Below are 27,783 nucleotides of genomic sequence, written 5' to 3' on the forward strand. Positions count from 1 at the left end.
TTGGGGGTGTGAAAAATCCACAACCCTGAGTGATGCAGTTAAACCAACCTAACCTCCAATGTAGACAGTATAGAGAATTCTCCTGTCAACCTAGCTACTGCCTCTTGGGGAGGTGGAGTACCTATGCTTTCACTCTATGCATCTGAAGAAGTGAGGTTTTTACCCACGAAAGCTTATGCCCAAATAAATCTGTTAGTCTTTAAGGTGCCACCAGACTCCTTGTTGTTTTTGTAGATACAGACTAACACGGCTACCCCCTGATTCCTGTCACATAGGTGTGCATTTTAAGTGTAGACAAACCCTTACACAAACAAGTGAGAATGATTGTGAATAGAGAGGTTAGCTGTACGCAGAATAAACAAATTGAAAAAACAATTTCTTCAGTTATTTTTCAGATAATTATATCAATAATAGGGCTGTCGATTAATTGCAGTTAACTCATGGGATTAACTCAGAAAAATTATTCATGATTAAAAAATGTATCGTGCTTTTAAACAATAGAATACCAATTGAAATGTATTAAATATTTGTGGATATCTTTCTACATTTTCAAATATATCTATTTCAATTACAACACAGAATACAAAGTGTACAGTGCTCCCTTTATATTATTTTTATTACAAATATTTGCATTTAAAAATGACACAAGAAATAGTATTCTTAAATTCACCTCATACAAGTACTGTAGTGCAATCTATTTATCATGAAAGTGCAACTTACAAATGTAGGTTTTTTTGTTACATTGTTTTGGTTTTGACTGCAGTTATGTAAAACTTTAGATTGGACAAGTCCACTCAGTCCTATTTCTTGTTCAGCCAATCGCTAAGAGGAACACTGAAGGGACATATGAACCTTTAGCACATCTGGCATGTAAATATCTTGCAACGCCGGCTACAACAGTGCCATGCAAACACCTGTTGTCACTTTCAGATGACATTGTAAACAAGAAGTAGGCAGCATTCTGCAAATGTAAATATACTTGTTTGTCTGAGCGATTGGCTGAACAAGAAGTAGGATTGAGTGGACTTGTAGGCCTTAAAGTTTTACATTATTTGATCTTTGATTGCAGGGGTTTTTTTATACATAATTCTACATTTGTAAGTTCAACTTTCATGACAGAGATTGCCCTACAGTACTTGTTTTAGGTGAATTGAAAAATACTATTTCTTTTGTTTATTTACAATGCAAATATTCATAATAATAAATATAAAGTGAGCACTGTCAGGGTGGATTTGATTTAAATCACTAGTCAGGAAGACTCAATTTAATAAAAGTGCATTCTTGTTGGTTGTTGTAACCTTAATACATATTCTTCACAACTCAGAGATAGATGTAGGTTTCATTTTTAGAAGGTACACACTATGTATTTTTCAAGTGATTTATTTTGAAAACTTTTCAGATTAGTTTTACAGCTATATCAAGAAATGAATGATTGTTTGGTTATTTTGTTTACCAAAGGTAATTGAAGCAGTTCACCTCCCAATGACTTCATAAATATCTATCTCCAATTCAACAGGTTAATCATTAATATTTGGAGGATTTTCTTGCTATGCTGTATTAGGAGGAGAACATCACCAGACAGACATTTAAATTGTTTTATTTAACTATTTTTCACCTCTATATTTTATTTTATTTAAAAACATTTTTGCTGTTAACAAGCATGTTATCTCTGGAGACACGCATCCACAGTTTGAGAAATGCAAAATTAAGCATCTCTGATGGTATCTTCTAGACTGAGCACTGAGTCCCATTGTATAGATAGAAAGATTAACCTAAATAATCTATACAGAAGCCCCTGAAACCCCATAAAACTGGATCCCTAATCCATGTACTATTGGAACTCATTTATAAAACTTTTCTCAAACATTATATGAATATATTGTTTGATACAATATAATTAGAATTTATAATCTCTATTCAGTGATATATTCAATGGGATATCTTTGAGGTATAATGTATCTTCCTCAAAGCATTTTAATTTTTAAAAAAATAATTGATTTTTATCTATCCTGAGCACTGTACGCTTTGTATTCTGTGTTGTAATTAAAATCAATATATCTGAAAATGTAATAAAAATCCAAAAATATTTAAATTGTATTCTATTGTTGTTTAACAGTGCGATTTAATATTTTTTAATCGCTTGATAGCCCTAATAGTGAAAATACTGGACAGTGTTAATCATAACAGTGGCAGGTAAAACACTTTCAGGGAAGCATGTTGTTTGTTTTGTGTTTTTGTTTTGTTTTAAATAATTGTGTCCCTTTTATCTCTTCTTGTATTCTTTAGGTCATGTTCAGGAGGCTATCCGGGAATTTGAGTCTATTAAAAACAAACAGGAGGTGTCCCTTTGTACAATGATGGCACTGATCTGCGCCCATAAAAAGAGCTCTAATCCAGGTATCTTAATTGAAAAACTGTTGTCTTTCTGCGTTTTACATAGTCTTATAATATTTGCAGTTAAAAAAACTGCTGGCAATCTAACCTGCGAAATATAGTTGAATCTCAAACCAAAATGCATGCTTTAGCCCTACACATAACTGTAAATTTAATACTATAATTAGATGAAGTTTGACAAAACTATATACAAAAATCTCCATTATATAACAAATAGGGGTGTATTTGCAAACAAAATGTTGAAAAGTTACAGAGCTGTGTTTCTTGACATATTAAAAATATCTTTTCCTCTTAAGCAATGGCCATCTGATGAAGGCCTCCACTCTCCTGGCTGCCCCAGGCCTCTGTCTTTTTTTGATCTCCTGATCTTCTTTACTGTCACCAGCCTCTAATTCTTCTTCATCCAAAAGGCCAGTCAGAACAATTTTCCTTTTCAGAGGATATGCATTTCTTATTTCCCTGTGTAGCCTCACTTACCTTATAGTTTTTCTACTGCCAACTTCAATTCCATTTAGAAACATTTAGGAACACTTCCTTGTCCCTGCCCTATCCATTGGACTGTGAATTGAGATGACCTGACCAATGAGTATTTTGTGTACATAAAGTATGAAGGATAGAGTGCCATTGAAGTAATGGGACGAAAATTCCTTACTACTTGATACTCCTATCCAAGTTCTCCCACCTTATAAAAAACTTATTTCTGGAGTTTATGCTACATGAAAACAATCCTGCTATGCTTTTCATTTTCCAAGAGTATATGGTGTCTTTCATGCATTGCTGAAGCATAGAGTTGCTGACTTTCACTTTGACAATGAGCAAATGATCTCTTCCCTCATGTTATTCACCAAAGCAAACTCCAGGGTGTTGGAACACAGTATTAAATATATTCCACAAAGTGCATACATACTGTTGATTCACTTCTGTTGTTTCCAGTGTAAAATTGTTTAGAATATTGAAGTTTTGCAAAGATTATCCCAAACTCAAACAAATGTTTTAATTATTGTCTTTCCACTAATAGCTTAAGCATTGATCATATGATACAGAATAGGTAACAACAATCATTAAAGTATTACCACACAAAAAATTATAAAAAAAAATATTTTGTTTATACTTTTTGTAAATTAAAAAGAGAGAACCTAGATTTTTGCAGTGTAACTTCTAACTAGGGGACTGGAATGGGTTCAGAACTCCCAATCCTGGTTGCAAGAGTTCCCTCCCTTCATCTCCAGAAATTATAATAGTTACAGAGTCCTTCAGGTACAGGTGGAAAGCCAATTTTGGTAAGGGCCAGTGCTTCATGGTCATCTTTGAAGGGCCATTCAGTCTGAAAAGTAAATTTAAAAGTAGTATTGTGTGGACTTCCATATTTGTGATTTCCAGATAAAAATTTCCTTAGCTTACATGTGAAACATGGCCTTTCCAACAGACAGTCCTGTAAACTCCACCTGGGATCTGAAAGTTACACTGAATTTCTGTCTGTCCATCTTCTTTTGTATTAAGTATTCTGCCCTTGTTTGCATATGTGTAACTGAGGGCAGAATTTGGCATTGTAGGTAATTATGTTGGTGCAATTCTGTTGATGTAGCTGGCTCGCTCTCAAGCATTGCAGATCAGATACAGCCAACAAAATTAAAAAATAATAAAGGCTTATCTTTCTTACTAAAGTAATCCGTATGTCCCTGAATACACATAGGAAATGTATTTGAGTTAGTGCCATTTTTTAAGTTATTTTTTAGAACAGAAGTGCGCATTAAATAAAAAACTTGAAAGTTAAAAGCAGTGGTGACTTTGAAAATATAGGAGAAAGTCTGCAGGGTTTTGGAGAGAGTAAGTGCTAGGAAGACCAACAACAACAACAAAAGTTGTGATATGGTACTCAAAATCAGGTCTTGAAAAATTCATTTGCCATGTCACCTGCCAAGCTTTGTATTTTATATGGGTTTTTATACAACACTCATCACCATAGTGTCTGAGCTCATTCCAGTGGTGCATTAAGCAATGTATCTACACACCTGTCACATGTTTTGTTCTCTCATCATCTTCGCAAAAGGAGAAGCATATGTAGTGATGTCTTGTTTTGGTATGGTATTTTTATTAAGTATATCTATTGCAGTGTGTTTATACTGGAGAAGGTAAGGTCAAAAATATGCACCTTTTACTGGAAAGTGGTGAGGTTTGTGATCATCGTTGGTTCCTGGGGGAGTTCATTCCACAGTCTTATACTGTCCCCAAAGAAAGTTTTATCTCCTGCATAGATGAGTTTACTCTTTTATTGTTGGGCGTTCCATTGTGCCAGAGGAGAGAAGTTGTTGAGTGCGGTCTTTGTTCCAGAGCTTTAGGTATCCTGGGCCCAGGCAAGGTTGCGTGTGGAAGATAAGGACTGAGACTTTGAACTTCATTTGAAATTCTGTGGGAAGCAAGCCTAGAGAGCGGAGGAGAGATGTAGTGTGCTCATGGTAGCCTTTGTTGCTTAGGATATGCGCTACAGTATTCTGAAGTAGTTGGAGTTTCCTGAGTTCTGAAGGTTTCATGCCCAGCTATTTTGTATGTTGCCTTGCTATAGTCCAGGCAAGAGATGACAAAGGCATGAATAACTGAGACTATGTCTTTGTTGACCCGGATAGGGTGAAGTCTCTTAGCCTGTTGGAGATAGTAGAAAACATTACTCGCAGTCATTGTGATGTGAGCTAAACATCAATGAGGAATCCAAGAGTACTCCTAGCCTATGGACTGATTTGACCAATGGTGGGTGTGAACCGTCAGCTAAAGGAAACGGCACTGTGGCTGCAAAATTGTTCAGAATGCTTTCCTCTGTCACCTGTTTTCGTCAGCTTCAGCCAGCTGTTCTTTATCCAGGAGCTGATCTCGTCCAAGCTCTATACCATCTTGATTTAGTGGTGTGTTATTATCGGGTAAAGGACTGCTGACCCCAAGTGTCTACTCAGCTGTGTTTAGCATCATAATGTGAACCCCACATGCCTAAGTGTGTAGACCTGGGCTTTGAGACTCACTGCTGTGGGATCCTGCTTGCTGTGTAGACATACCTGAAGTGATTTGCCGCCCTGTATAACTCCTTGGGGCAGGATTTGACAGCCTCAATTGAGGCTAATAGGAAAGTTCTCTTTGCCTGTAATGCAGCCTCTCATAGGCTTTGAGGAATTGGCCATGTTTCATCCTGTTTGAATTGGCCTTTGTCATCTGCCATTGGTCTTTGAGTTTCCACCCCTCTTTTCGTCTGGTGCAGGGTATTAGAAAACCAAGGACATCTGTGTGCGCATTGGGGAGCAGGGGCCATGTGTGAGCCAGTGTGTCAGTGGCCAAGGACAGTGCAGATTGACCAGGTCCTCGACTCCTTGTCCTGTGGGTGAGATGCTGTTCTTTAGCCGGCTTTCCCTAGTGTGTCATCATTTTATACAAATCTGTATGTAAACTGGTGTAGCGTTGTCTTCTTGAGTTGGTCGACGTAGCTCAGTGCTGTCAGCCTTGCCAAATGGCAGAGGAGTGAAATTTAATTTTGATAAGTTTCACTGCTGCTATTTTTGGGCAGTAGTTACCCTGTGGGGAGTAGTTGTTAGGTGTCCTATCAGTTTTATGCTGTTGCTTGGGAAAGCCTTGAATAGTTGTGGAGGCAAGCACTGGTATTTTTTTCATGTGATGGACCCAAAAATTAGACCCGAGAAGGGCAGAGTAGCAGAGAGATGCTTCCTAACAGCTGTCAAGAAGTTCTGCAGAGAAATAGTATGGTGTTGAACTCTCCATTCCCCTACCCAGCCTCATAGCAGCCGTGGAATTCTGGGTAGGTAAGAAGAGACAGAAAGCTTCTTCTCTTGTCTAGCAGCTAGAGATGGGTACTACTTTAAAATTACCACTCAGCTACTAGATAAGTAGTGATAATAAAAGATGTACATTGGCTCTTGTTTGGGGGTTCCATTTCCTTTGCAGAAATCTCAGCAAGTAAGTTTGCAGAAATGCGTCTCACCAGAGCATTGCTCCTAATGCCTTGCTAATGCAGCACCTCTACCCTAGCTAGTCTTTTGTATTTATCTCTGGAAAACATGTTTAGAGTTCCAGCTAGTGGGGGAATACCAGAGTGTTTGGCAATGTGCCTTGGGATGCCATATTTATGCGACATCTGCTCTTATCTTACCAAGGTCATTGTACAATATGATCAAAATTTTAAAAAAGAATTCCCACTGTTACTGGCTATTTTCAGATCGAGACGCTATTTTGGAACTGGACGCTAAAATGAAGGAACAACGTAAGACTGCAGGACAGCAGGCCTTGTACTTTGCAGGGTTGTTTTTGTGGCATCTTGGTCGTCAGGACAAAGCCCGTGAATATGTTGATAGAATGATCAAAGTTTCTAATGGTAATAAAGAGGTAACTAGTCTTTTATATATGAAATATAAGCATAGCTGTCTGTTTATAAAACTAGATGTCCTAGCCCTCTTCTACATTGAGTCATCCTTTAATGTAACTGTTGTATACTATAATATTTCAATTAATGCTGCAAAAGCATTTTTGGGTGGCTGGTACTACTCACAATTTGTGAATAGTAAGCTGTTAAATCTCTTTGATCCAGTAACTGAAAAGCAAGGTCTGCTGTGGTCAACAGAAATATTTAATTAAGTAAATACATTTATCTTCAGGCAAAATAAATCTAAATGGCCACGTAACTGAGGCTTCTGGTTCTTGGTTTAAATGTTTACTGGAAAGTGCCACCTGCCTTCCATTAATGTTGGTACTTTCCAGAAAATATTTATTCAAACTGAGAACATTTTTCAATTTATGTATTTTGATAGCGAAATATAATTCCTAGTAAGAATTTGAGCTATACTTTCAGGGATCATTTCTATAGTTTGTAACTAGAGAAGTGTAGCCGAAAGTGTCTCTAACTAGAGAGGGTGATATATTTATTTAAAAAAAGAGGAGCAAGCTCAAAGCCTCTAGAGCAACTGGGCTTTCAAGACTTACGATGTATATTGCTAATACTGAAAACTATTGGTCCTAAATATAATATAGAATTATTTTATAGTAACGTACAAAGGAACATCACTTGGATTTGCTAACAATTTTCAGGCTGGCTGATCTTAAAGTCCTTCATCTGGAACTTTGTGACACATTCCTTGTGACAGTGTCTTCTGCTTAACTCTCAGTGAAATTTTGCTTGTTTTTAATCAGATCTCTTTAAAAACAGAAGTTGCAGTGTTAGTTTAAAAAAAAAAAAGTACACTCTATTGCTTTTGTACATAGCCTCAAATATAAGTCCATTCAATACATCATTAATGTGCACTTATAAGGGGTTGTTTGTTTTAATATAATAGTGGGAACAGTTTTACAAAACAATTAAAATTGTTCGGTTGTGGTGAAATATTTCTTCAACGTGATAAAAATGTGCTTTGTTATGTGAGCATGTAAGATTGAGATCTCTAACCATGCTTTTTAAGGGCATGGCTACACTTGCAAGTTAGAGCGCATTAAAGCAGCCCCGGATGCCCTAACTCATGACGTGTCCACACTGGCAAGGCACGTAAAACGCTTGGACTCCGCATCTGGAGCACTCCTGGTAATCCACCTGAGAAGCATAATGCTTGCTGTGCCCAGGCTGGAGCGCCGTGGCGCCAGTGTGGACGCCCTGGTCTATTAATGCGCTCTGATTGGCCTTCAGAAGTGTCCCACAATGCTTGTTCTAGGCACTCTGGTCATCACCTTGAACTCTACTGCCCTGCTCTCAGGTGACCAACCGTCAGACCCGCCCTTTAAATTCTCTGGGAATTTTGAAAATCCCCTTTCTGTTTGCTCAGCAAGGCGTGGAGTGCTCCCAGTAAATCTTTCCAGGTGACCATGCCTCCACACGCCCGGCAAGCCCCAGTGTGGAGCAATGGCTAGGTGCTGGACCTCATCAGTGTTTGGGGGGAGGAAGCTGTCCAGTCCCAGCTGCGCTCCAGCCGTAGAAATTACGATACCTTCGGGCAGATCTCAAGGGGCATGATGGAAAGGGGCAATGAGCGGGACACTCTGCAGTGCAGGGTTAAAGTGAAGGAGCTGTGGAATGCGTATCGCAAAGCGCGCAAGGCAAACTGCCGCTCCGGTGCTACCCCCGCGACCTGCCGTTTCTACAAAGAACTGGACGCAAAACTTGGGGGCAACCCCACCTCCACTCCGAAGACCACCATGGATACTTTAGAGCCCAGTTCAACAAGGCAGGAGGAGGCGGAGGAAAGTGGGAGCGAAGGTGCTGAGGAGGAGGGAGACAGCCCCACATCCCTAGATGCATGCAGCCAGGAGCTGTTTTCAAGCCAGGAGGAATTTAGCCAGTCGCAGCGGACAGTGCTTGGGGAAGGACAAACACCAGAGGAGGTGCCTGGTAAGCGGCTTTTATTTTGGGAAGGAAGTGGTTTGGTGCGGGTTCTTGGGGCAAGGACGATTAGGGCTGCATGTATGCCTCGATGTGGAATAGGGCGTTGATGTGCTCTCTCTCGTCATGGTAATTGGCCTTAGTGATCTCTTCAAAGGTCTCATACAGAAGCTGGGCAATCCGCTTGTGCGGGTTCCTTGGCAGAGCTACTGTGCTTCTTGTCCCAGTAAGGCTTACATGTCTGCGCTATTGTGCTGTGACGGGTGGGGGGACCATTGCTGCACACAGGAAAGCTGCATATAGGCTAGAGTGGAAGCCGCATTGTAGTAGAAGACCCTCCCTTGCTTCCCAGGTCACCCTCAGCAGCGAGATATCTTCCAGGACGAACTCATCCTGTGGAAAATGTGGGGACAGTGCCCCCTTCAGCTGTTGGCTCTCCCCAAGGCACAGAACCCCAGAGGACAGTACGGCCGTGAAATAATCAGTCTCCCTTGCCCCTGTGCTTACTCACCATTTTGGGGCTCCTGTGGGTTATGAGCGCTCGCTTTGGGACGGGCAATTTCTGCTATTGTGTACACGGTGCTTGTCTTAAAGTACAGCCGAATCATTGCTCTGACTCGTGTGAACAATGCTGCCTCTGTTAAGTGTTGCATTTTGGCTTTACAGATGCAGCCTTGAGATTCCAGCCGTCCTTGTTATCCCCGTCCGAAAGTCTCCAAAGAATCAGGAAGCGGCCGCGTAGAAGCAAAGAGGACATGTTGCATGAAGTCATGTAGCAATCCCTTAATGAAAATCAAAAAGTTCAGGAGTGGCAGGAGAATGAAAGGAGGGTCCGCCAGCAGAATGCAGATCGCTGGCACCAAAGCATGGAGTGGCTGCTAAGCATGGAGCGCCAAGCGGACTTGATACAGGTGCTCATAGCAATGCAGGCAGAGCACTTCCGTGCCTGCGGCGCGCCCCCCCTTGTCCCAAAAGTCTTTCCCTTGTGCCCTCATGTCACTGCCAACCCACTTTCTACAACATCCAGGTTCTTATCGCCCCCAGCTGCCTTCAACACCTGTAGCTTCACCACCCAGCCCTGCAAACTGTGACCCTTACCCACTGCATTCAACCCCCATCCCCATACATTTTAGCCAGCCTGAAGTGCAGCACTCATTGCATGGCACTCCAGATAGGAAGGCTGAGTATGATAACAGGATATACGCAAATCTGTGATTGCCCTGTTCCTCACCCCACCCCCTTCCCTTGTCCCAGACAACACAGATGTGTCATGCCCTTTCTGTTTCCTGAGCAGTTGTTTCTTTTCAATAAATTAATTTTATTTTCAATAAATGAATGTTTTGGCTTTGAAAACATTCTTTATTATTGCATTAAGTAAAAGATACCATAGCTCAGGAAAGCAACAGGCACTGCAAGTCAGGGCATCATATGTAGCAAACACAGATTCCTACTAACACTGGAACCACTTCACTTCACTCCCGTGCAGGGCACCAAACATAATTTGAGGCTGAAAGCCACCAGTAGCTCCCTCAAGGCATCCCTAATCCTTGCAGCCCCATGCTGGGCCCTTCTAATAGCCCTGCTCTCTGGCTGTTCAAATTCAGCTTCCAGGTGTTGAACTTCCGAGGTCCATGCTTGAGTGAATATTTCACCCTTCCCTTCACAAATGTTATGGAGGGTACAGCATGTGGATATAATCGTGGCAATGTTGTCATTCGCCAGGTCCAGCTTCCCATACAGAAAGCGCCAGTGGCCCTTTAAATGGCCAAAAGCACACTCCACAGTCATTCTGCACCGACTCAGCCTGTTGTTGAACTGCTCCTTGCTGCTGTCAAGGCTCCCTGTGTAGGGTTTCATGAGCCACGACATTAAAGGATGAGTGGCGTCTCCAAGGATCACAGTGGGCATTTTGACTTCCCATACGGTGATCTTCTGGTCTGGGAAGAAAGTCCCGGCTTGCAGCTTCCTGAACAGGCCTGTGTTCCGAAAGATGTGTGCGTCATGCACCTTTCTGGACCAGCCTGTGTTAATGTCAACGAAACGCACATGGTGATCCACAAGCGCCCGGAGAACCATAGAGAAATACCCCTTCTGATTTATGTACTCGGAGGCTAGGTTGGCTGGTGCCAGAATTGGAATATGCATCCCATCTGTCGCACCTCTGCAGTTAGGGAAACCCATTTGGGCAAAGCCAGTCACAATGTTATGCACGTTATCCAGAGTCACGGTTCTTCTGAGCAGGATGCGATTTAATGACCCTGCAAACTTGCATCAACACGATTCCAGTGGTCGACTTTCCCATGCCAAACTGGTTAGCGACCAATCGGTAGCTGTCTGGAGTTGCCAATTTCCAGATTGCAATAGCCATCCGCTTCTCTACCGGCAGTGCAGCTCTCAATCTCGTGTCCTTGCGCCGCAGGATGGGGGCAAGCTCAGCACACAGTCCCATGAAAGTGGCTTTTCTCATCTGAAAGTTCTGCAGCCACTGCTCGTCATCCTAGACTTGCATGACGATGTGATCCCACCACTCAGTGCTTGTTTCCCGAGCCCAAAAGCAGCATTCCACAGTGGTGACCATGTCAGTGAATGCCACAAGCAATCTCGTGTCGTATGCGTTATGCGAGTCGACATCATTGTCGGACTACTCGCTGTCAGTTTGTAGCTTAAGGAGTAACTCGACTGCAATTCGTGATGTGCTGGTGAGATGCATCAGCATATTCCTCAGGAGTTTGGGATCCATTCCTGCAGACCGAAAGGAAGACAGAGCACACAGTACAAAAAACATTTAAAAGCTGGCACCAAAAGTGGACGGAAGCACAGGGATTGCTGGGATGTGAAGCGATGCATCACGGGCGTTGGGACAGGACCCAGAATGCCCTGCCCCCTCCGCCCCCCTCCCACAAGCCACAGCACCAGAATGTGCTCTGTGGGATAGCTGCCCATAATGCACTGCTCCCAGTGCTGCTGCAAATGTGGCCACGCCAGTGAACACATTGCAGCGCTTTCCCTCTGCGGTCTCCGAGGGCTGGCTTAACTCACAGTGCTCTACATCTGCAAGTGTAGCCATGCCCTAGGGTTGTGTAGATCGTGATGTGTAATGGAAGTTGGTTGTCATCATAACTACAGAGAAGCTGCTGTCTCTCCATATCTGAACTTGTATCTTTCCTCAGAAGATCTCAAAGTGCTTTATAATGGTGGGCAAATAGTGCTGTACCCATTTTTTCAGATTGGGAAATTGAGACAAGAATACAAGATTACATAGAAAGCCATTAACAGTGGGAGGAAATAGAATCTGCATTTCTTGACTCCCAGTTGTTACCTGTGCTAACCATTGCCTTTCTGTTATAAATCCACTAGAGCATTCAAATGGACTAAGAGAGATGTTATAGACTATTGTTTTTTTTATTCCTGTTTGTTCATATGAAATACCATGTTACAATTTACTTCACTTCTTACCTTAAACCATGAACTCAAACTGAATTTTGCTTTAAGGGATTGATTTTGAAAGCTTGGCTTGATCTCACCTGTGGAAAAGAAGCTTATATTAAAAAAGCTGTGAAAAACTTTGATGAAGGAATGCAGGATGGGAATGACCCTTTTGCCCTGCTGGGTAAGGTGAGTTCATTATTTTAACACTTACTTCCACAGTGTATTTCAAAATATTTTCTGAACACTTTATCCATAGCACCTCAGTGAAGTTGGTAACTATTACAAGGATACTAGAAAGAGCTGCTAAGTGATTTTCCCAGGATTACAGAGGGAGTCATTGGGACTAGAAATCAGGAGTTGCTGCTTTGATCTTTTGTTCAAATAACTCATCTGTGCTGTTCCATGATCTGGGGTGATAGTGTGTCAGCTGTTTTATGATATAACAAAAATACCTCATATACTTAATTTAATGGAGATATCCCATCTCCTGGAACTGGAAGGGACCTTGAAAGGTCATCAAGTCCAGCCCCCTGCCTTCACTAGCAGGACCAAGTACTGATTTTGCCCCAGATCCCCAAGTGCCCCCCTCAAGGATTGAACTCACAACCCTGGGTTTAGCAGGCCAATGCTCAAACCACTGAGCTATCCCTTCCCCCAATATGTAATAATAAGAACAATGTTCATATAGGGCATGTTTAACATAATTAAAAGAAGATGTGAAAATAAACTTCAAGTTAATAGTGTTTCTTATAATGGGTGGCTAACATTTCTGTAGCTCTTACCATAGACAGCCCACTTAATATATATATTTATCAAACTATAACCCCACCTAGAAATGTCATCCAACAAAGCTACGTCATTGGCATTGTTAGGCACCTGCAAACCATGAAGTCATAAGGGGTCCCCAAGACAGTGGGGGCAAGCCAGGTCTGGCCTGCGAGGGCCTTCCATTTTGCCTACCCAGCATCAGCTGCTCCCCGGGGAGGAGCAGGATGGAGCAGAATTGTACAGCTTTGCTAGTTCGCTCCAGCTCTGCCCCTGACAGTTTTGTCACTTAGGCTCTCCTGTCCAGTCCTGTAGTGTTCCCATGTTGACCCAACTGTGAGTCCCTTGACCAGCTTGGAGAATGCTCTGCAGCTGGAGGGGAGGCGGAGGGGAGGGAAAAGGGGCCATTTGGCAGCCAGGGAGTGTAAGGGCTGGAGCTGCCAGGATCCCGGGACTAGCCAAAGGTGGATAGTGGGGCTGCCTAGAAAGTGAAGACCGCAGCTGGGAGCAGGAGGTGGGCACAGTGGGGGGGAAATGGACAGGCTTTGGGGAAGTCACCTCCTGCTTCCCTGGGCTTGTCCCAGCCCCCCCACTGCCTCCACCTTCCCAGTCCCAGGTAAGGGCTCTGGAATTGAGCTTTGCCAGGGGCCCCCACAGGACAGACATTGCAACTAAACTACATACAGTTCTTTTAAGGGTATCAGAGATTCATAGAAATATTTGCTCTGGCTATAGATGGGCACAAGGGGGCACAATTGGGTCATGATGAGTTATTGCATCAGCTACTGTATGTATTGGATTCTTAATTATGGATTTCTTTATGTGGATTGGTTTCATAATCTTAACATTCCTGTACTATAGTTCTTGTCCTTTTGATTTCCCTTTTATTTTTTCTCTGGTAAACTGTCGATTTGAAGCCTACAAACTTTAGTTTAACTACACTGAAGACTAAACTTCAGTTAGTGAATTAGTATCCACTCATGCACATTTATGTGTATTTTAAGTACTTGAGCGTGTTTAGAATATAACCTCCTTACTCCCAAATTAAAAGGTGCTATTGGGTAACATGCTTTTCTGCCCACTAGGCACCATCCTAAAATGTACGCTGTGGTCCAAATATGATCACACTGAATGTATACTGAGACCATGTATTTTAATACAAGCACACACAAAGTGTCTTAGGCTATTGCATTTATTTAGTGAACTAACTTTTGCACTCTAAGGAAATCACTTAAAAAAGTAAAAGCAAATTTGGCATCATTCTGCACTCCTAAGGGAATTCTGCACCAAAAAAATAAAAAATCAGTGCACAATGTTTTAAAATTCTGCAAATTTTATTTCTCAGTAAATAAATGTAGAGGCTCTAGCATGGCAGTGGGGAGCACAGGCCACTAGCTGCACAGAGGTGGGAGATCACCCTGCAACCTGTGCGCTCTCCCTCCCACCCCAACCCCTGGTTCTCGGACTCCGTGGTGAGGCTGCACCTTACCCGGACTCAGTGCAAGGGTCGGGCCTGCCCCAGAAACACACAGGGGCTCTGCCCCTCTTCGCCAGATGCACCAAGATAGCAAGTGAGAGGGACAGTGTCTCACATGCATGCCCAGCCCTGGCCCCCAATCCAAATGTGAGGCAAGCAGGCTCAGCCCAGCAGGATCCAAGTGTGGAGGGTTTAGTGCCGGGGAGATCTAGATGTGGGGTAAGAATGTTCCACACAGAGCCATCTGGGTGCAGGTAACTCGATGAGGGAGTCTGGGTGTGGGTGGGATCTGGATGCACAGGGGGGTGTTCGGAGGGTTCCAGGTGTGGGGCGAATGGGGCTCTGTGGGAGGGTTCTGGGTATGGGGGTGTGTCTGGTTGCAGGGGGACAGAAGTCATTTTTCTGTGGGAAAGCAAAGGAATCTGCAGGGAACATGAATTCTGTATGTACATAGTGGCACACAACTCCCCCAGGAATACATTCTAGTTGAAGTAGATATTTGTACACATCACACAATCACCTTGCAACTTGGCAAAGTTCAGCACAATTAAAAAGATACAACTTGTTTCTGTCTAAAAATTTTTGTACCAATTATAGTTGCAAGTAATTCCAACGTTACTATAATTGAACTGTTGGTAGGAAAATCCCATAATTGAAATGTTTTTCAATTAGTCTGCTTCCTCTATATGCCAGCACTTTGTATACAGTCAGTTTCAGTCTTCCCTTCTCACCAATTTGGCTTCAATGGGGTGGCAATTGGGCACAACAATCTAACAGTGTGTTGTCCATTAGTTTCTGCCTTTTTGAAAAAGCACTTATAAAAGCAGAAAAAAATCCCACTTTTTTTAATGAAGGAATTTTTAAAAATATTCAGAATATACTATTAAAAGACTGCTCTATCAAAAACTAGATTTCTTTTTAAAATAGTCAGTGTCTAAAACCCTAAAGTAGACAGTGCCCCTTGAAATCTTTGCTGAAAAGTGGTCCTAGATTATTGTGCATTGGCAAGTTTGCACAACACCTGACCATACTGCCGTATGTCTAACTTCAACTTTTAATCCTTGATTTTCATGTGCACTAAACTGAACCAAGTAACCAAAGGGGAAAAAAATCTAAAAATGTTTGTGAAATAACTTAAATTTTGATGCATATAAACATCCTTAACACACACAAATAATACTTGTATGAATACAGATCTTACATTTATGTGGATTGTAAGATGTCAGTTGATCTAAACAGATATTACATCATCAGTACATAAAAATAAAAATACTAAAATATGAGAGCCTGATATCTTTTCACAGATAATTGAGGGATAAACAGTATCCCCTAACCATTATGAAATGCATGGTCACATGCATAAAAACAATATTCATGTTGCTTTAATACAAGAAATTACAATCTACATTGTACTTTGGGCGTTCATTTTGTTTTGTTTAGGTAACTGGTAGTATAATTTTTGTCTTGGCCACTCCCCCCCCCCCCCCCCCCCCCCCCGACAATGTACAAATAGTCATCTGGCCATTATCAAGAATCTATTACTTTTGAAGATTGTTTCCTTTTTGCAAAAGAACTCATGGTAGAGAATTTGAAGCAAGATTGCTTAATGGTAATCTACAAATAAATAAAAACATTAAATGTCATAAAACTATGCACAATATTGTGCATATATGGTAATGTTAAAGGTATGCGTGCAGGGAGTAGGTTGAGACTTATCCTATTCTAACTTCAGTCACCAGTATAGTTCATGTTGGGTCATAACTTAAAGCAGTAGCTGGAAAGCCAGTCCTTCTGCAGATGACAGTCTCCAATAGAAAGAAAAAAAAATCAAGATAATAAGATACCACTCTTACCCTATTTAAAATATAAAACTCAGTGTTTGTGTAGTACTTCTCTTCAGAGTGCTTTGCAAACACTAATCCTCACAACACCCATGACACACACGAGCTGATTGTCTTCAGGTGAACTCCCACACACTTTGTCTTTAAGCATTTCTGGACATTCAGCAGCCATTTCTGTTGCTAGCAGGGCAGCTGACTAAGGAACCAATCCATATTCCTTGGTCATGTGGTAAGAGAACATTTAATATTGCATCAGACCCAGTGAATGCCTCATAGTGGTTTGTATCCTTTAAATCCATTCATGTCTGTCTTCATTCTCCTGTGTGTTCTGATCAGTAACTTATAACTGCAGCGCTGCAGTAACTTTTATAAAGGTGCTTACAAAAGCTGCAGTTTTTGACTTGTCTGCTTTCTGTTTACACCTTCTGTCATGCTTAAGACTGGAGTAAAAATATTAGTAACGGGAAGAATTTCCCTATATTAAATGGTTTTTTTACTAGTGTCTGTATGAAAATACTTATGAATCTTGACACTTTTGCAAGAGTACAGCGTTGATAGGACTTCTTTTTTACTCCCACTAGGCACAATATTTTGAGGTGCGCCAGAATTTTTCAGGAGCTTTAGAAACTGTGAACCAGATAATAGCAAACTTCCCAGACTTCCTTCCTGCTTTCATAAAGAAAATGAAACTACAACTAGCCTTGCAGGACTGGGAGCAAGCAGTTGAAACAGCACAAAGGTTCAGTATACATATATGTCTGTGTTGTTGCTTTGTTTCAGTTGTTAACAACATTGGGAAATGCGCTAGTTGGGTTTGCTCTTAGAATCATTGGACTGGAAGGGACCTCGAGAGATCATCTAGTCCAGTCTCCTGCACTCATGGAAGGACTAAGTATTATCTAGACCATTCCTGACAGGTGTTTGTCTAACCTGCTCTTAAAAATCTCCAATGATGGAGATTCCACAACCTCCCTAGGCAATTTATTTCAGTGCTTAACCACCCTGACAGGAAGTTTTTCCTAATGTCCAACCTAAACCTCCCTTGCTGCAATTTAAGCCCATTGCTTCTTGTCCTATCCTCAGAAGTTAAGAAGAATTTTTCTCCCTCCTCCTTGTAACAATCTTTTATGTACTTGTTCACTCAGCTATTCCCATTGTGAAGTTAGAAGCTTAACTTTAGGCTCCTGGTTTTAAAAGTCTTGGCCAAAAGTATGGGTATTCTGGTTTTGTAGGATAATTTGGGAGATCTACAGGGACTCGATATATTTTTTTTATTACAGTAGTTACTGCACCTCTCAGGAGCCCCCAAAGGAAAAGACCTTTAATTCAGTCCTCTGAGCTTCTAAGTCTGCGAAGCACTGGTGTTGATAAGCCCTACTTAAATAGCATGCAAAGACAGTTTCTTCAGATCTCAGCCAATAAAACTTTAGAACACTTCATAAGATCGGCAGGTGAGAATCTTTTTTCCTGTGGCATTAATAATATACTGGCTCCTGGCTGTGATGATGTATTATCAGAAACTGGATGATATGGCCCTATTGCACATGAAGTGTCTATTACCTGTAGTTGTATAGCAAAAACTACTTGAAAATCATTAAAAATAGCTGTTTTTTTAAAACCCTCTCATTTATGGTTCTAACAGAATTCTAAACTAAAGTTGTCATCTAAGTATGAAAATAATCTTATCCTAAAATTCTTCCTAAGTCAGCAAATAAAAGGGACAGTATTGAGATTAAAATGTATATTAATATATTTGTTGTTTATAACATAGTTCCAGTGTTAATGGTCTCACTTCACATTGTATGCACTTTGTTAACTTGTTTAATTTGTAAGTCTGAACAATTAAAGTTAAGTCCTGTTCCCCTTTAGGTTTGATTCTTAAAACTCCAGAAGAGTGTTTTAGTATCAAATGAGCTGTTTCTATTGGAATTTTAAAAAAAAAAGTCTTTTCTGTTAAATTGTTTAAAAGCTGGTCTTTACACAATAGAAATTTTGGTGAAATTGGAGTTAACATTTCTCCTTATAGGAAATAGCAGATCATAAAGCAAACTTAATCTTGATGTTTCCTCAGGCTATTGCAGAAAGATGCTCTTAACTTGGAAGCCATAAGGATGGAGGCTCTACATTTTTTGTGTAGGGAGGGTAATATACCTGAGGTGAGTCTTTGTGGAGCACTTTTTTTTAAGCATCAAACTATTTGAATCATTAAAGCATTCAGTGATTGAGGTTATTTTATAGAGTACAGTAAGTACCCCCCTGCTCCTTGTCCCCTCACCGCCCCCTCGTGGGACCCCCTCCTCCTATCCAAACCCCCTCCTCCCTGACCCCTATCCACACCCCCACCCCCTGACAGCCCCCCCGGGACTCCCACCCCCTATCCAACTGCCCTGTGCTCCTTGTCTCCTGAGCACCCCTCCCGGGACCAACTGCCCCCCAGGATACCATCCCCTTATCTAACCCCCCCCCCCCTCCCCCCTGACTGTCCTCCTGACCCCTATCCACATCCCCGCCCCCTGACAGCCCCCCCCTCCCCCGGGACTCTCACTCCAACCCTCCCTGTTTCCCATCCCTTGACCGCCCCCCTAGAACCTCCACCCCATCCAACCGCCCGCTTCTCCCTGACTGCCCCCCAGGACTCCTGCCCCCTTACACAACCCCCCCCCTCCCCGCCCCCTTATCAGCAGCAGGAGCTCGCAGCCGCGACACCTGGCCAGAGCCAGCTGCGCTCCCCACGCTGCCCAGCAGGAGTGGCGGGCCATAGCACAGCCCGCGTGGCAGCGTGGCGTGGGGAAGGGGGGACAGCAGGGGAGGGGCCGGGGGACTAGGCTCCCCAGCCAGGAACTCAGATGCCAGGCAGGATGGTCCCATGGGCCGGATGTGGCCCACGGGCCATAGTTTGCCTATGTCTGTTCTAAGTCATTGTAACATTCCTCAAGGTACAATCTGGATACCTGCGTCCCCTTCGTTCTTCAAGTTCTTGCTCATGTCCATTCCATACTAAGTGTGCGTGCGCTGTGTGCACAGTTGCTGGAGATTTTTCCCTTCGCTGTATCCGTAGGACTGACTCTAGCACCCCCTGCAGTTGTGCATGTATGGGCTGATATAAGGGACGCTGCCAGTGCCACATCCTCTCAGTTCATTCTTATCACATGTGATCGTTGTTTGGAACGATCCCTCTTGCTCTTGCAAGGCTTCTTTCCCAGTGGTTTGGACTTTGTAGTCTATTGTATAGTTTGGGAGTTAGTGTATATAGATATTAGTGTACATAGTGGTCCTTGCAGTCGAGGTACCTTGTGTGGCAAGCCCACGCCAGTGAGTGACCTGCACTCTAGCTGTCTAAAGTGCCTTGGAGAAACTCATGTTAAAGAGAAGTGCCAGATCTGCGGGGGCTAGGGTGACCAGATGTCCCGATTTTATAGGGACGGACTTTTTCTTATATAGGCTCCTATTACCCCCTACCCCCGTCCCGATTTTCACATTTGTTGTCTGGTCATCCTAGCAGGGGCTTCAGACTTGAAGGAAGGCAAGATGGTGGCCAGGACCTCCCTTGAGACAGCTTTGGATGTGTCTGACTCAGCAGCCAGAACAATGGCATCAGAAGTCACAGTGAGGCACCGTTTGTGGCTCCAATCATTGGGCCTGTCTAATGAAGTGCAGCAGTCCATCCAGGACCTCCCCTTCAAGGGTACCTCCTTATTCTCCGAACAGATGGATTCCAAGCTTCACGCCTCAAAGGCTCAAGGGCCATGCTTCGCTTCCTGAGCCTTTACATGCCCCTGGCATCCAGGAAGCATTTCAGGCTTTAGCAGCCTCCCAGATTTCCAGTGCCTTCCAAAAGAAATAAAAAGATAATGCAAGCAAATTTTTACTTTACCAAGGCTAATAGGTTTAAAAGCAAAAAGGTCTGTCTCACCATAAGCTGCAATATGTTTCACAGGCTGCATCTCCTTCCAGCCTGAGACCGTTCCCCCACTTACTTCAGTTTTTTGAGAGTTGTTGATGTCATGATTAGAGAGATGGGAGGAGGAGAGGGGTAACGAGACAGTTTCCCCCTCCTCTTATAGTCCAGTCCTTTGTGCCGAAAAAACCCTTGCTGAGTCAGTGACATGCAGTTTCATTGCGTTCATAAGCGCCAAACTGTCCTTTTAGAGAAATTGTAAATTTCTTGTTTACAACACCTCCCTTGTTGGAGGATGGCCACTTAAGCATTTAATAGTTTTCTAAGACCTGTGTTCAGTCCTTGGTTGTCTCTGAGGAGCTAGTCTGTGGGCATTCCCCAGAACCATAACATATTTGAGTAACATCATGTAGCAAAACCTCATAATTTTAAACAGTGTTATTACATACGTGTTATCAGGACAACAATATTCAGCAGATTGAGTTTTCAAATAATACCTCAAAAAGCATATTTTGTACAAAATATATCGTAACTTTATAGAAGTGGTGAACATAGGTAGAGGGTGTCAGTCACTTAGTTGCTTTTGAAAATTATTTTCCTTTATCCTTCTGCTTTATAGTTTGAGAACCATGTATTATTCCAAATCTTTCAGTATAGATCATGTTTAACTATTCCTCCCTAAATCTTTTGTTCTCAAGGTAAAATTGCCGTGTAGATAAGAAGCTCAGTGTGATTTCTGGAGGAGTATTTTAAAAAATTCCTTGTTTTTCAAACATAAAAACAAAAAAAAAGTCCGAGAAACTGTTGATCTCTCTTCTGCTTCCAAGCTGATTTTATTTACTGGTTCTTGAAATAATCTGCCTTTTAGGTGTAGGACTAAATTTGCTTTGCTGTCCCTTTGATGCTACAGCAGTTCCGGAGTATTGTTTTTCCAACTTCGATATAAAAGTTATTTTCAGCACTTGAAAACATATATTTTCTTGGGTTGAATTATTAAGATACTTTTATATTTTAGGACAAGGCTCACATGATGTCATGCTACTGGAGTTTGTGATGTTCCTTGAGGTGTTGTGTTCCTTCCATATTGATCATAGTGTTCCATTCTCCTAGGCTACTGCCAAGCTGAGAGACCTAATTAATGCATTGGACAAGTTGGAACCACATAATCCTCAACTATTTTGTAAAATGGCATTAGCTTTCAGCAGAACAGTGAGTGTACTTTTTTTTTTCTTAAACAAAATGCAAATAGCTATACATCCCACTTTTAGTTTTTGGTAGTAGGGGTTTTGTATCAATTAAAAACTTGACTTGGAGAGAGAGAGAAAGTGGGTTGATTGTTTAACTTGGTCTCTATATTTGAAAATTCAATGTGTGGGCTGAGAAAAGAGATACCTACTAGCCAGTCAGTTTTTCTGCTGCTCACATGAGTTCTAAATAGCAATGAAGCTGAACAGTCTTGTTAATTTCATACTCTTGCTTCTGCTTTTGTTTGATAAAGCAATGAGCCATGGCAATGCCATTGGAGTTGTCTGCAGACTTAGGAGGGCAGCACTGAAGTGAATTACATTTGAAAGGGTATGTTTATAACAGTAAGGGCTAAATATGTAATTTTTAAAATGAAAGCATAAATTCTGCATAGATAGCTTGGGTCACAGCAAACCCCAGGAGGAGCTTCCATTTGCTATTGGAGAATACATTTTATTTATAAAGTTCTCTAAGTGGATGACAGTTAATATGATGTGGCCAGAAAAAATACCTAATCTATCAAATTACCTAGTCTCAGTAGTCTACCAAAGTGAGAAAAGGTAAAGTATGAGCTTGTTTTCATACGATTACTCAAATAATTGTACATTTCACAGGTTATTTGTAAATTACTTGCTGTTGACCAAAGCCTTTGTAGGGAGCATCTATTCCATTTAATTGTAATAAGGAAACAAATTTTACTGACAGAGGTTATAACTCCTTAAACACCTCATTTCTCTGAAATAAATAATGTGTCCCAGCACCTGTTGACAGCATTGCTTACATAGAAGCACAAATATTAGAAAAATTAGTGCAGGGTAAGTTAGTCTTTATTAGACATCTGAGGCACTGAGATGCTACAGGAATGGGTGGCGGTATAAACTTGAGAACAGATTGATCTTTGAGAGTTCTCTCGCCCATCTGTAGCCAAAAGAAACAACAAGATGACAGTAGTGTTTTACTTTCAATCATTGGTTGGTATAATATCAGCATATTATCCAATAGTTTTGAAAACTGGGTGCTCAGTTTTAATCTCCTAAAACTAACTCCCATGCACAGGCATACATGAGAAATAAGTGATTACAGAAGATCTGGCATTTTGCTCCTCCATCCTTGAGATAAGTGAGGACTCAGTGCTGCTATTTAAAATCTAATGTGCAACTTTTTTTAAAGATTCATTGTAACTTTGAGTGTTTTTTCAAAATGTGGTGAAACTGATTAAGATTGAAAGCGTTCAGATGTAAAACTCTTCTTAACTTTAGTGTGGCCGGAACCAACTCATCCTTCAGCAGACACAGATCTTAGTTGAAAGAGCATTTGACATGGCATCCCATGATTCTGAAATTGCTACAGAACTTGGCTACCAGATGATTTTACAAGGGAAGGTGAAGGAGGCTTTGAAATGGTACAAGACCGCTATGGTGCTTGATGAGACAAGTGTTTCTGCACTAACTGGTATGGCATGAGACTTTTTCTATTACTTACCATTTATTTAAAGGACACAGACAACTTAAAAGTACTTCTCTCTGATTTGTTTTATCTACTATTGTTACAGATAATGCATGAAATTACTTATAAGAAAGATTAAGGCTTTCTTTTCAGTTTTTCTCAGAGCATTTGACAGCACTTTATTGCCAATTTCACTATTTTCTTCATAGGGTCATTCCTCCTGATTGGGTGGGTCTTTCACTCCTCAACAGGAGTTTTTTTTTTTAAATAAAATGTAATTTGAAAAAACACACAATGGCAGAAGGAATCAGGGAGAAGTGTATATGCTTGGCAGTGCTTTCAATATATTTTTAACTGGCTAGATTTCAAGTTGATAGTGTTCCTTTAACTGGTTTTTCTATTGCTCTATAAGCTTTTGAAAAGATAAAATCATCCTTGTAACATTAATGGGTAACCATAAGATGCATGTTGAGGAGAATATCTCTAATCCTTTTGCAAAAAGCTTGTTCTTTTTTCCAATTTTACAGCTGTTTTTGTGTCTTTGAGGAGAATTTCAAGTGGGGCAATAAATGACTTGTGTGTTTTTAAAAAAAAAAAAAAAAAAAAAAAAGCTAAAATTCTAAATTTCTTTGCTTTCATTGGTTGTTGCAATGATAACTCTGACTAGAGAAGTTATTTCACAAATCAAAAACATTTGGTATACAATATTTCCATGAGGAATAGGATCCTCTTAAAGACTGCAAGACTAACAAGAAACTCCCCTTTCACATATCCTATCGACATTTTTTTGTGACATCAAAAAGCAACTGCAAGATACTGGCATCGCTTCCATGCCAAGAGGGACTGTTAGGTGGTATAACTTGATAGTTGAAAATGTTTGTTCAGGTTCCCAGAAGAAAAAAGCAGCTTGAAGAGGCTAATTAGGCTGAGGGGGAAGAAGCTGTAACTTGTAATTGATGATGACTGAAGCTAATAACACTTTTACTACTTGATGGTCTTTATTTTTAAAATGTTCTGTGACTCTTATTTTCTGGCTTTGGTACAGTGAAGCTTTATAATAATTTCACACAATGTTCTTTGCTCTATGAATCAACAGAACAATATATTTTTAGCATTGGAAATGAAGAAATCTGTATTAGATATTTAATTATTTTTGCTAGTGTTAGTTATGTGATATACTCAGTCCTTTTTATTTATTTTAAGGGGTCAGATTCTTATATGGCCCTCTAACTGAAGTATATGGCATGACTCATGTTTGTACAGCACATAGTCCAAACAAACCTTGATTGTGGTTAGGGCCTTTAGCTGCTACTGCAATACAAAAAAATTAATAATGAAAGAGTTTTAATTAGAATTTGTACTACTTTTCCTTTTGGCCACAGCCCCAAAGACTGTCAGGTTTTTGTGGCATGCCTGATACTGAGCTTAATCCTATTTTTCTTCTTCGAGTGCTTGCTCATGTCAATTCCATTCTAAGTGTGTGCACGCCTATGTGCGCTGTCATTGGAGATTTTTGCCTTAGCGGTATCCGTAGGGCCAGCTGTGGTGCCCCCTTGAGTCCGCGCTCATGCATCGGTATGTCAGGCACCACCGGCCCTACGCCCTCTCAGTTACTTCTAACTGCCCGGGGTGGTTAGTTGGAGCACTTTTCCTTGCATAGCAAGGGCTAGCAGTTTCTTCTCTTCTGACTTCAAGCCTTGGGGCCTTGTAAATAGTTTGTTTATAGTAAAAAGAACAGGAGTACTTGTGGCACCTTAGAGACTAACAAATTTATTAGAGCATAAGCTTTCGTGGACTACAGCCCACTTCTTCGGATGCATCCGATGCATCCGAAGAAGTGGGCTGTAGTCCACGAAAGCTTATGCTCTAATAAATTTGTTAGTCTCTAAGGTGCCACAAGTACTCCTGTTCTTTTTGCGGATACAGACTAACACCGCTGCTACTCTGAAACCTTTGTTTATAGTAGTTAGTGCTAAGTAGTTGTTAAATGTAGTTAGAAGTTAGTCCCAGCAGGGACTTCGCCCCAGGTGGGCCATGCCCCAGTCTCCGGGATTTAAGCCCTGCGTGGACTGTAACAGGCCTATGCTTGTAAGTGACTCCCATAGCAACTGCCTCAAGTGCTTGGGGGAATCGCATGTGAAGGATAAGTGTTGTATTTGTAAAAAAGTTTGACCCAGGACTCAGAGTGGGATTGCGGGCTCTCCTTATGGAGGCTGCCCTTCATCCGGCTTCCGAGCTGTCCTGCCAAGACTCATCTAATATCTCAGTCCCGGTGCCCAACGTACCCCCGGCACTGGCCTCTGCCCAGCACCGCTCCCCATCGCCGGTGCCCCCAAAAGAAAATAAAGAAGCATGTCTCCCTGGCACTGGGCAAGAGGTGCCATGGGACATCGGGCAAAGGATCCAGTTCAGGCTGCCAGGCCACTCCGGAGCCACGTATACATGCCTGCCCGGTCGGGGCCCTTAGCCCCTTTAAGGATCCACCACAGACTCCCGCGGTAGGGGACCCAAACTCCTAATGGCATCGATGTCTTCCCAAGCTCTCCTGGCACCGAGAGAGCAGAAGCCTCCGCGTGCAGTGTCGGCACTGCAGGAAATGGCAAAGACCGCTCGGGGGCAGTGGAGCGCCGCCGATCCCCCGAGACAAGGCAGCACCCTCCACCTCCGTGCCACAAATCTCCAGAGTCACAACCCGGATCCTCTGGGGCTTGCCCTCAGTCACTGGCACTGCAATTGCAGTTCCTGCTGTCTTGATGCAGATCACCTACGTGAAGGCTCCGGTTTCCATATTACCGGCACTGTTCACCCTCACACTGGTTGTCCTCTCTGCGCAGATCTCGGTCGCCTGTCTGGTGGGAGTGCTCTCTCTCACGGCTCTGGTCCCGCTGGCACCGATCCTCTCACTCCAGGCACTGGTCTTTGGCGGCGACAGTCAGCAGGCAGACGCAGGCATCAAGGGCACCACTGGCATAGAAGGGTAGTTCAGACCCTTGTCCAGACTCCAACGGCGTGATCGGGCGTCCGAGGCCGTGTCTACATTGACGACGTTGCCTTGGCAGCATGGCCAGTGGCCACTGCAATGGCCTTTTATTGGGGTGCATGGGGCATGCCAGTCATGACAATGCCCCCTTCGCACCACTCATCTGCCATTGCTTTGGAGCAACAGTTAGCAGCACCGACGGCACTGGGCTCGGTGCATGAGTTGTGCTCGGAGGTCAGGTTAGAGGAGACTGCACCCACCCCTAAACCTCCCTCCCCCAGAGGGGATGATGCCCAGAGGCCTTCCCCGGTGGTACAGTCGTCTTCATCCCCGGACAAGGCGGTCGTGGGACCCTTCCAGGCCAGCCTGCCGGATGATTTTAAAGAACACCAAGCCCTGCTTCGACTGGTGGCCGAGAGCTAGAGGTAGAGGAGATGCCCGAGCAGGTGAACACCTTTTTCAATGTCCTCTCAGCCTCTACCCCTGCCCGTGTTGCACTATTAGTGCATGATGTGGTCCTCTGACAAACCCTGTCATCTATCCCTCCCAGCTCCAAAGGGGCTGAAAAAAAGTACTTTGTCCTGGCCAAAGGGTTCGAGTACCTTTATACCCACCCACCTCCGGGCTCACCAGTTGTCTCTGCAGCCAATGAAAAAGACAAGCAGGGGCACACCAACTCAGCTCCCAAAAATAAAGATGCCAAAAGATGACCTTTTGGGGAGAACTTTATTCAACTGCCAGCCTGCAATTCTGGGTGGTGAATCATCAGGCCCTCTTGGGCAGATACAATTTTAACTTATGGGACTCCCTTTGTAAGTTCAGGGAGTCCCTCCTGCAGAGTTTGATCCAAGAATTTCGCACCCTGGTAGAAGAGGGCACAGTGGCGGCTAGGTGATCCCTCTAAATGGCGTGGGATGTGGCGGACTCAGCAGCTAAGGTGGTCGCGTCGGTGGTGGTTATGAGGCGCAGCTCCTAGTTTCAGACTGCCAGCCTTTCTCAAGAGATTCAGACTTCGATCCAGGACTTCCCATTCGATGGGAACGGTCTCTTTTCTGAACAGATGGATATGAGGCTGGATGGGTTAAAGGCCACTCAGGCCACTCTTTGCTCTCTGGGCATGCATACACCTCAGTCTGGATGGAAGCAGTGCCAGCCACCCCCACTGCCACGGCCTTGGCAGCCATGTTGGATCGGCAAGGAGAAGGGATAGACACACTAATTTTAGTCGTCGCTGTCCTTCCTTCTCCCCCTCACCAGTGCATCCCGGGGACCAGAAACGCTCATTTTGAAGGTGTGCTCAAGAGTTAAGCCCCCGTCAATTTCCTGGATCTACCTTGTTCTTTTCTTGACTGTCTTCATCCCTACCATTCGGCCTGGTTGCTGGTCATCTCAGACCACTGAGTGTTGGTCTTAGTATCTCCAGGCTATCCCCTGCAGTTTTCGGCCACCCCATCCTCCAACCCCCCATCTTCCCCATCCCTCTTCAGGGACCCTTCTCACGAGTAACTCCTCGTTCAAGAAGTCGAGACCCTCCTGCATCTGGGGGCGGTGGAGGAAGTCCCTCAGGACCTGAAAGGCAAGGAGTTCTATGCCTTCTACTTCCTAATCCCGAAGGCAAAATGGGGCAACAGACCCATCCTGGACCTGCGTCGCCTCAACAGGTCTCTCTCAAAAAGTTGAAGTTTCCCATGGTCTCCCTGACCTCCATCATTCCCTCCCTGGATCCGGGAGACTGGTACACTGCCATCTATATTCCCAGGTCACAGACGTTTCCACCGTTTCATAGTGGGCGGCCATGTCGGACCTGATCTCCCATGTAAAGAACTACCCGCTCACCATGGGTCACACCTGCCTGCGGCTGTTGGGCCACATGGCCGCGTGTACATACATGGTCAGCCATGCTCGGCTCCATCTCCGGCCCCTGCAAGCGTGGCTGGCATCGGTCTACAT

The 27,783-nt window shown here is 42.9% G+C and overlaps 1 protein-coding gene across 3 annotated transcripts in view; it reads left to right on the plus strand.

Moving 5' to 3' along the window:
- The window catches only part of TTC21B (tetratricopeptide repeat domain 21B), an 86,698-nt gene that overhangs the window by 2,051 nt on the left and 56,864 nt on the right, over positions 1–27,783 (plus strand). The window contains exons 3-9 of one of the 3 annotated variants that reach the window (XM_054044848.1): positions 2,287–2,397; positions 6,608–6,774; positions 12,245–12,367; positions 16,846–17,003; positions 18,336–18,420; positions 21,273–21,371; positions 22,667–22,859. In XM_054044848.1, the coding sequence (XP_053900823.1) occupies positions 2,287–2,397; positions 6,608–6,774; positions 12,245–12,367; positions 16,846–17,003; positions 18,336–18,420; positions 21,273–21,371; positions 22,667–22,859 (936 nt within the window). Of the gene's footprint in view, positions 1–2,286; positions 2,398–6,607; positions 6,775–9,074; positions 9,664–12,244; positions 12,368–16,845; positions 17,004–17,608; positions 17,716–18,335; positions 18,421–21,272; positions 21,372–22,666; positions 22,860–27,783 lie in introns of those variants that run through there. The other 2 variants (XM_054044849.1, XM_054044850.1) reach the window with 2 other exon arrangements.

The sequence above is a fragment of the Malaclemys terrapin genome, chromosome 11, assembly GCF_027887155.1.
Source record: "Malaclemys terrapin pileata isolate rMalTer1 chromosome 11, rMalTer1.hap1, whole genome shotgun sequence".
NCBI lineage: Eukaryota > Metazoa > Chordata > Testudines > Emydidae > Malaclemys > Malaclemys terrapin.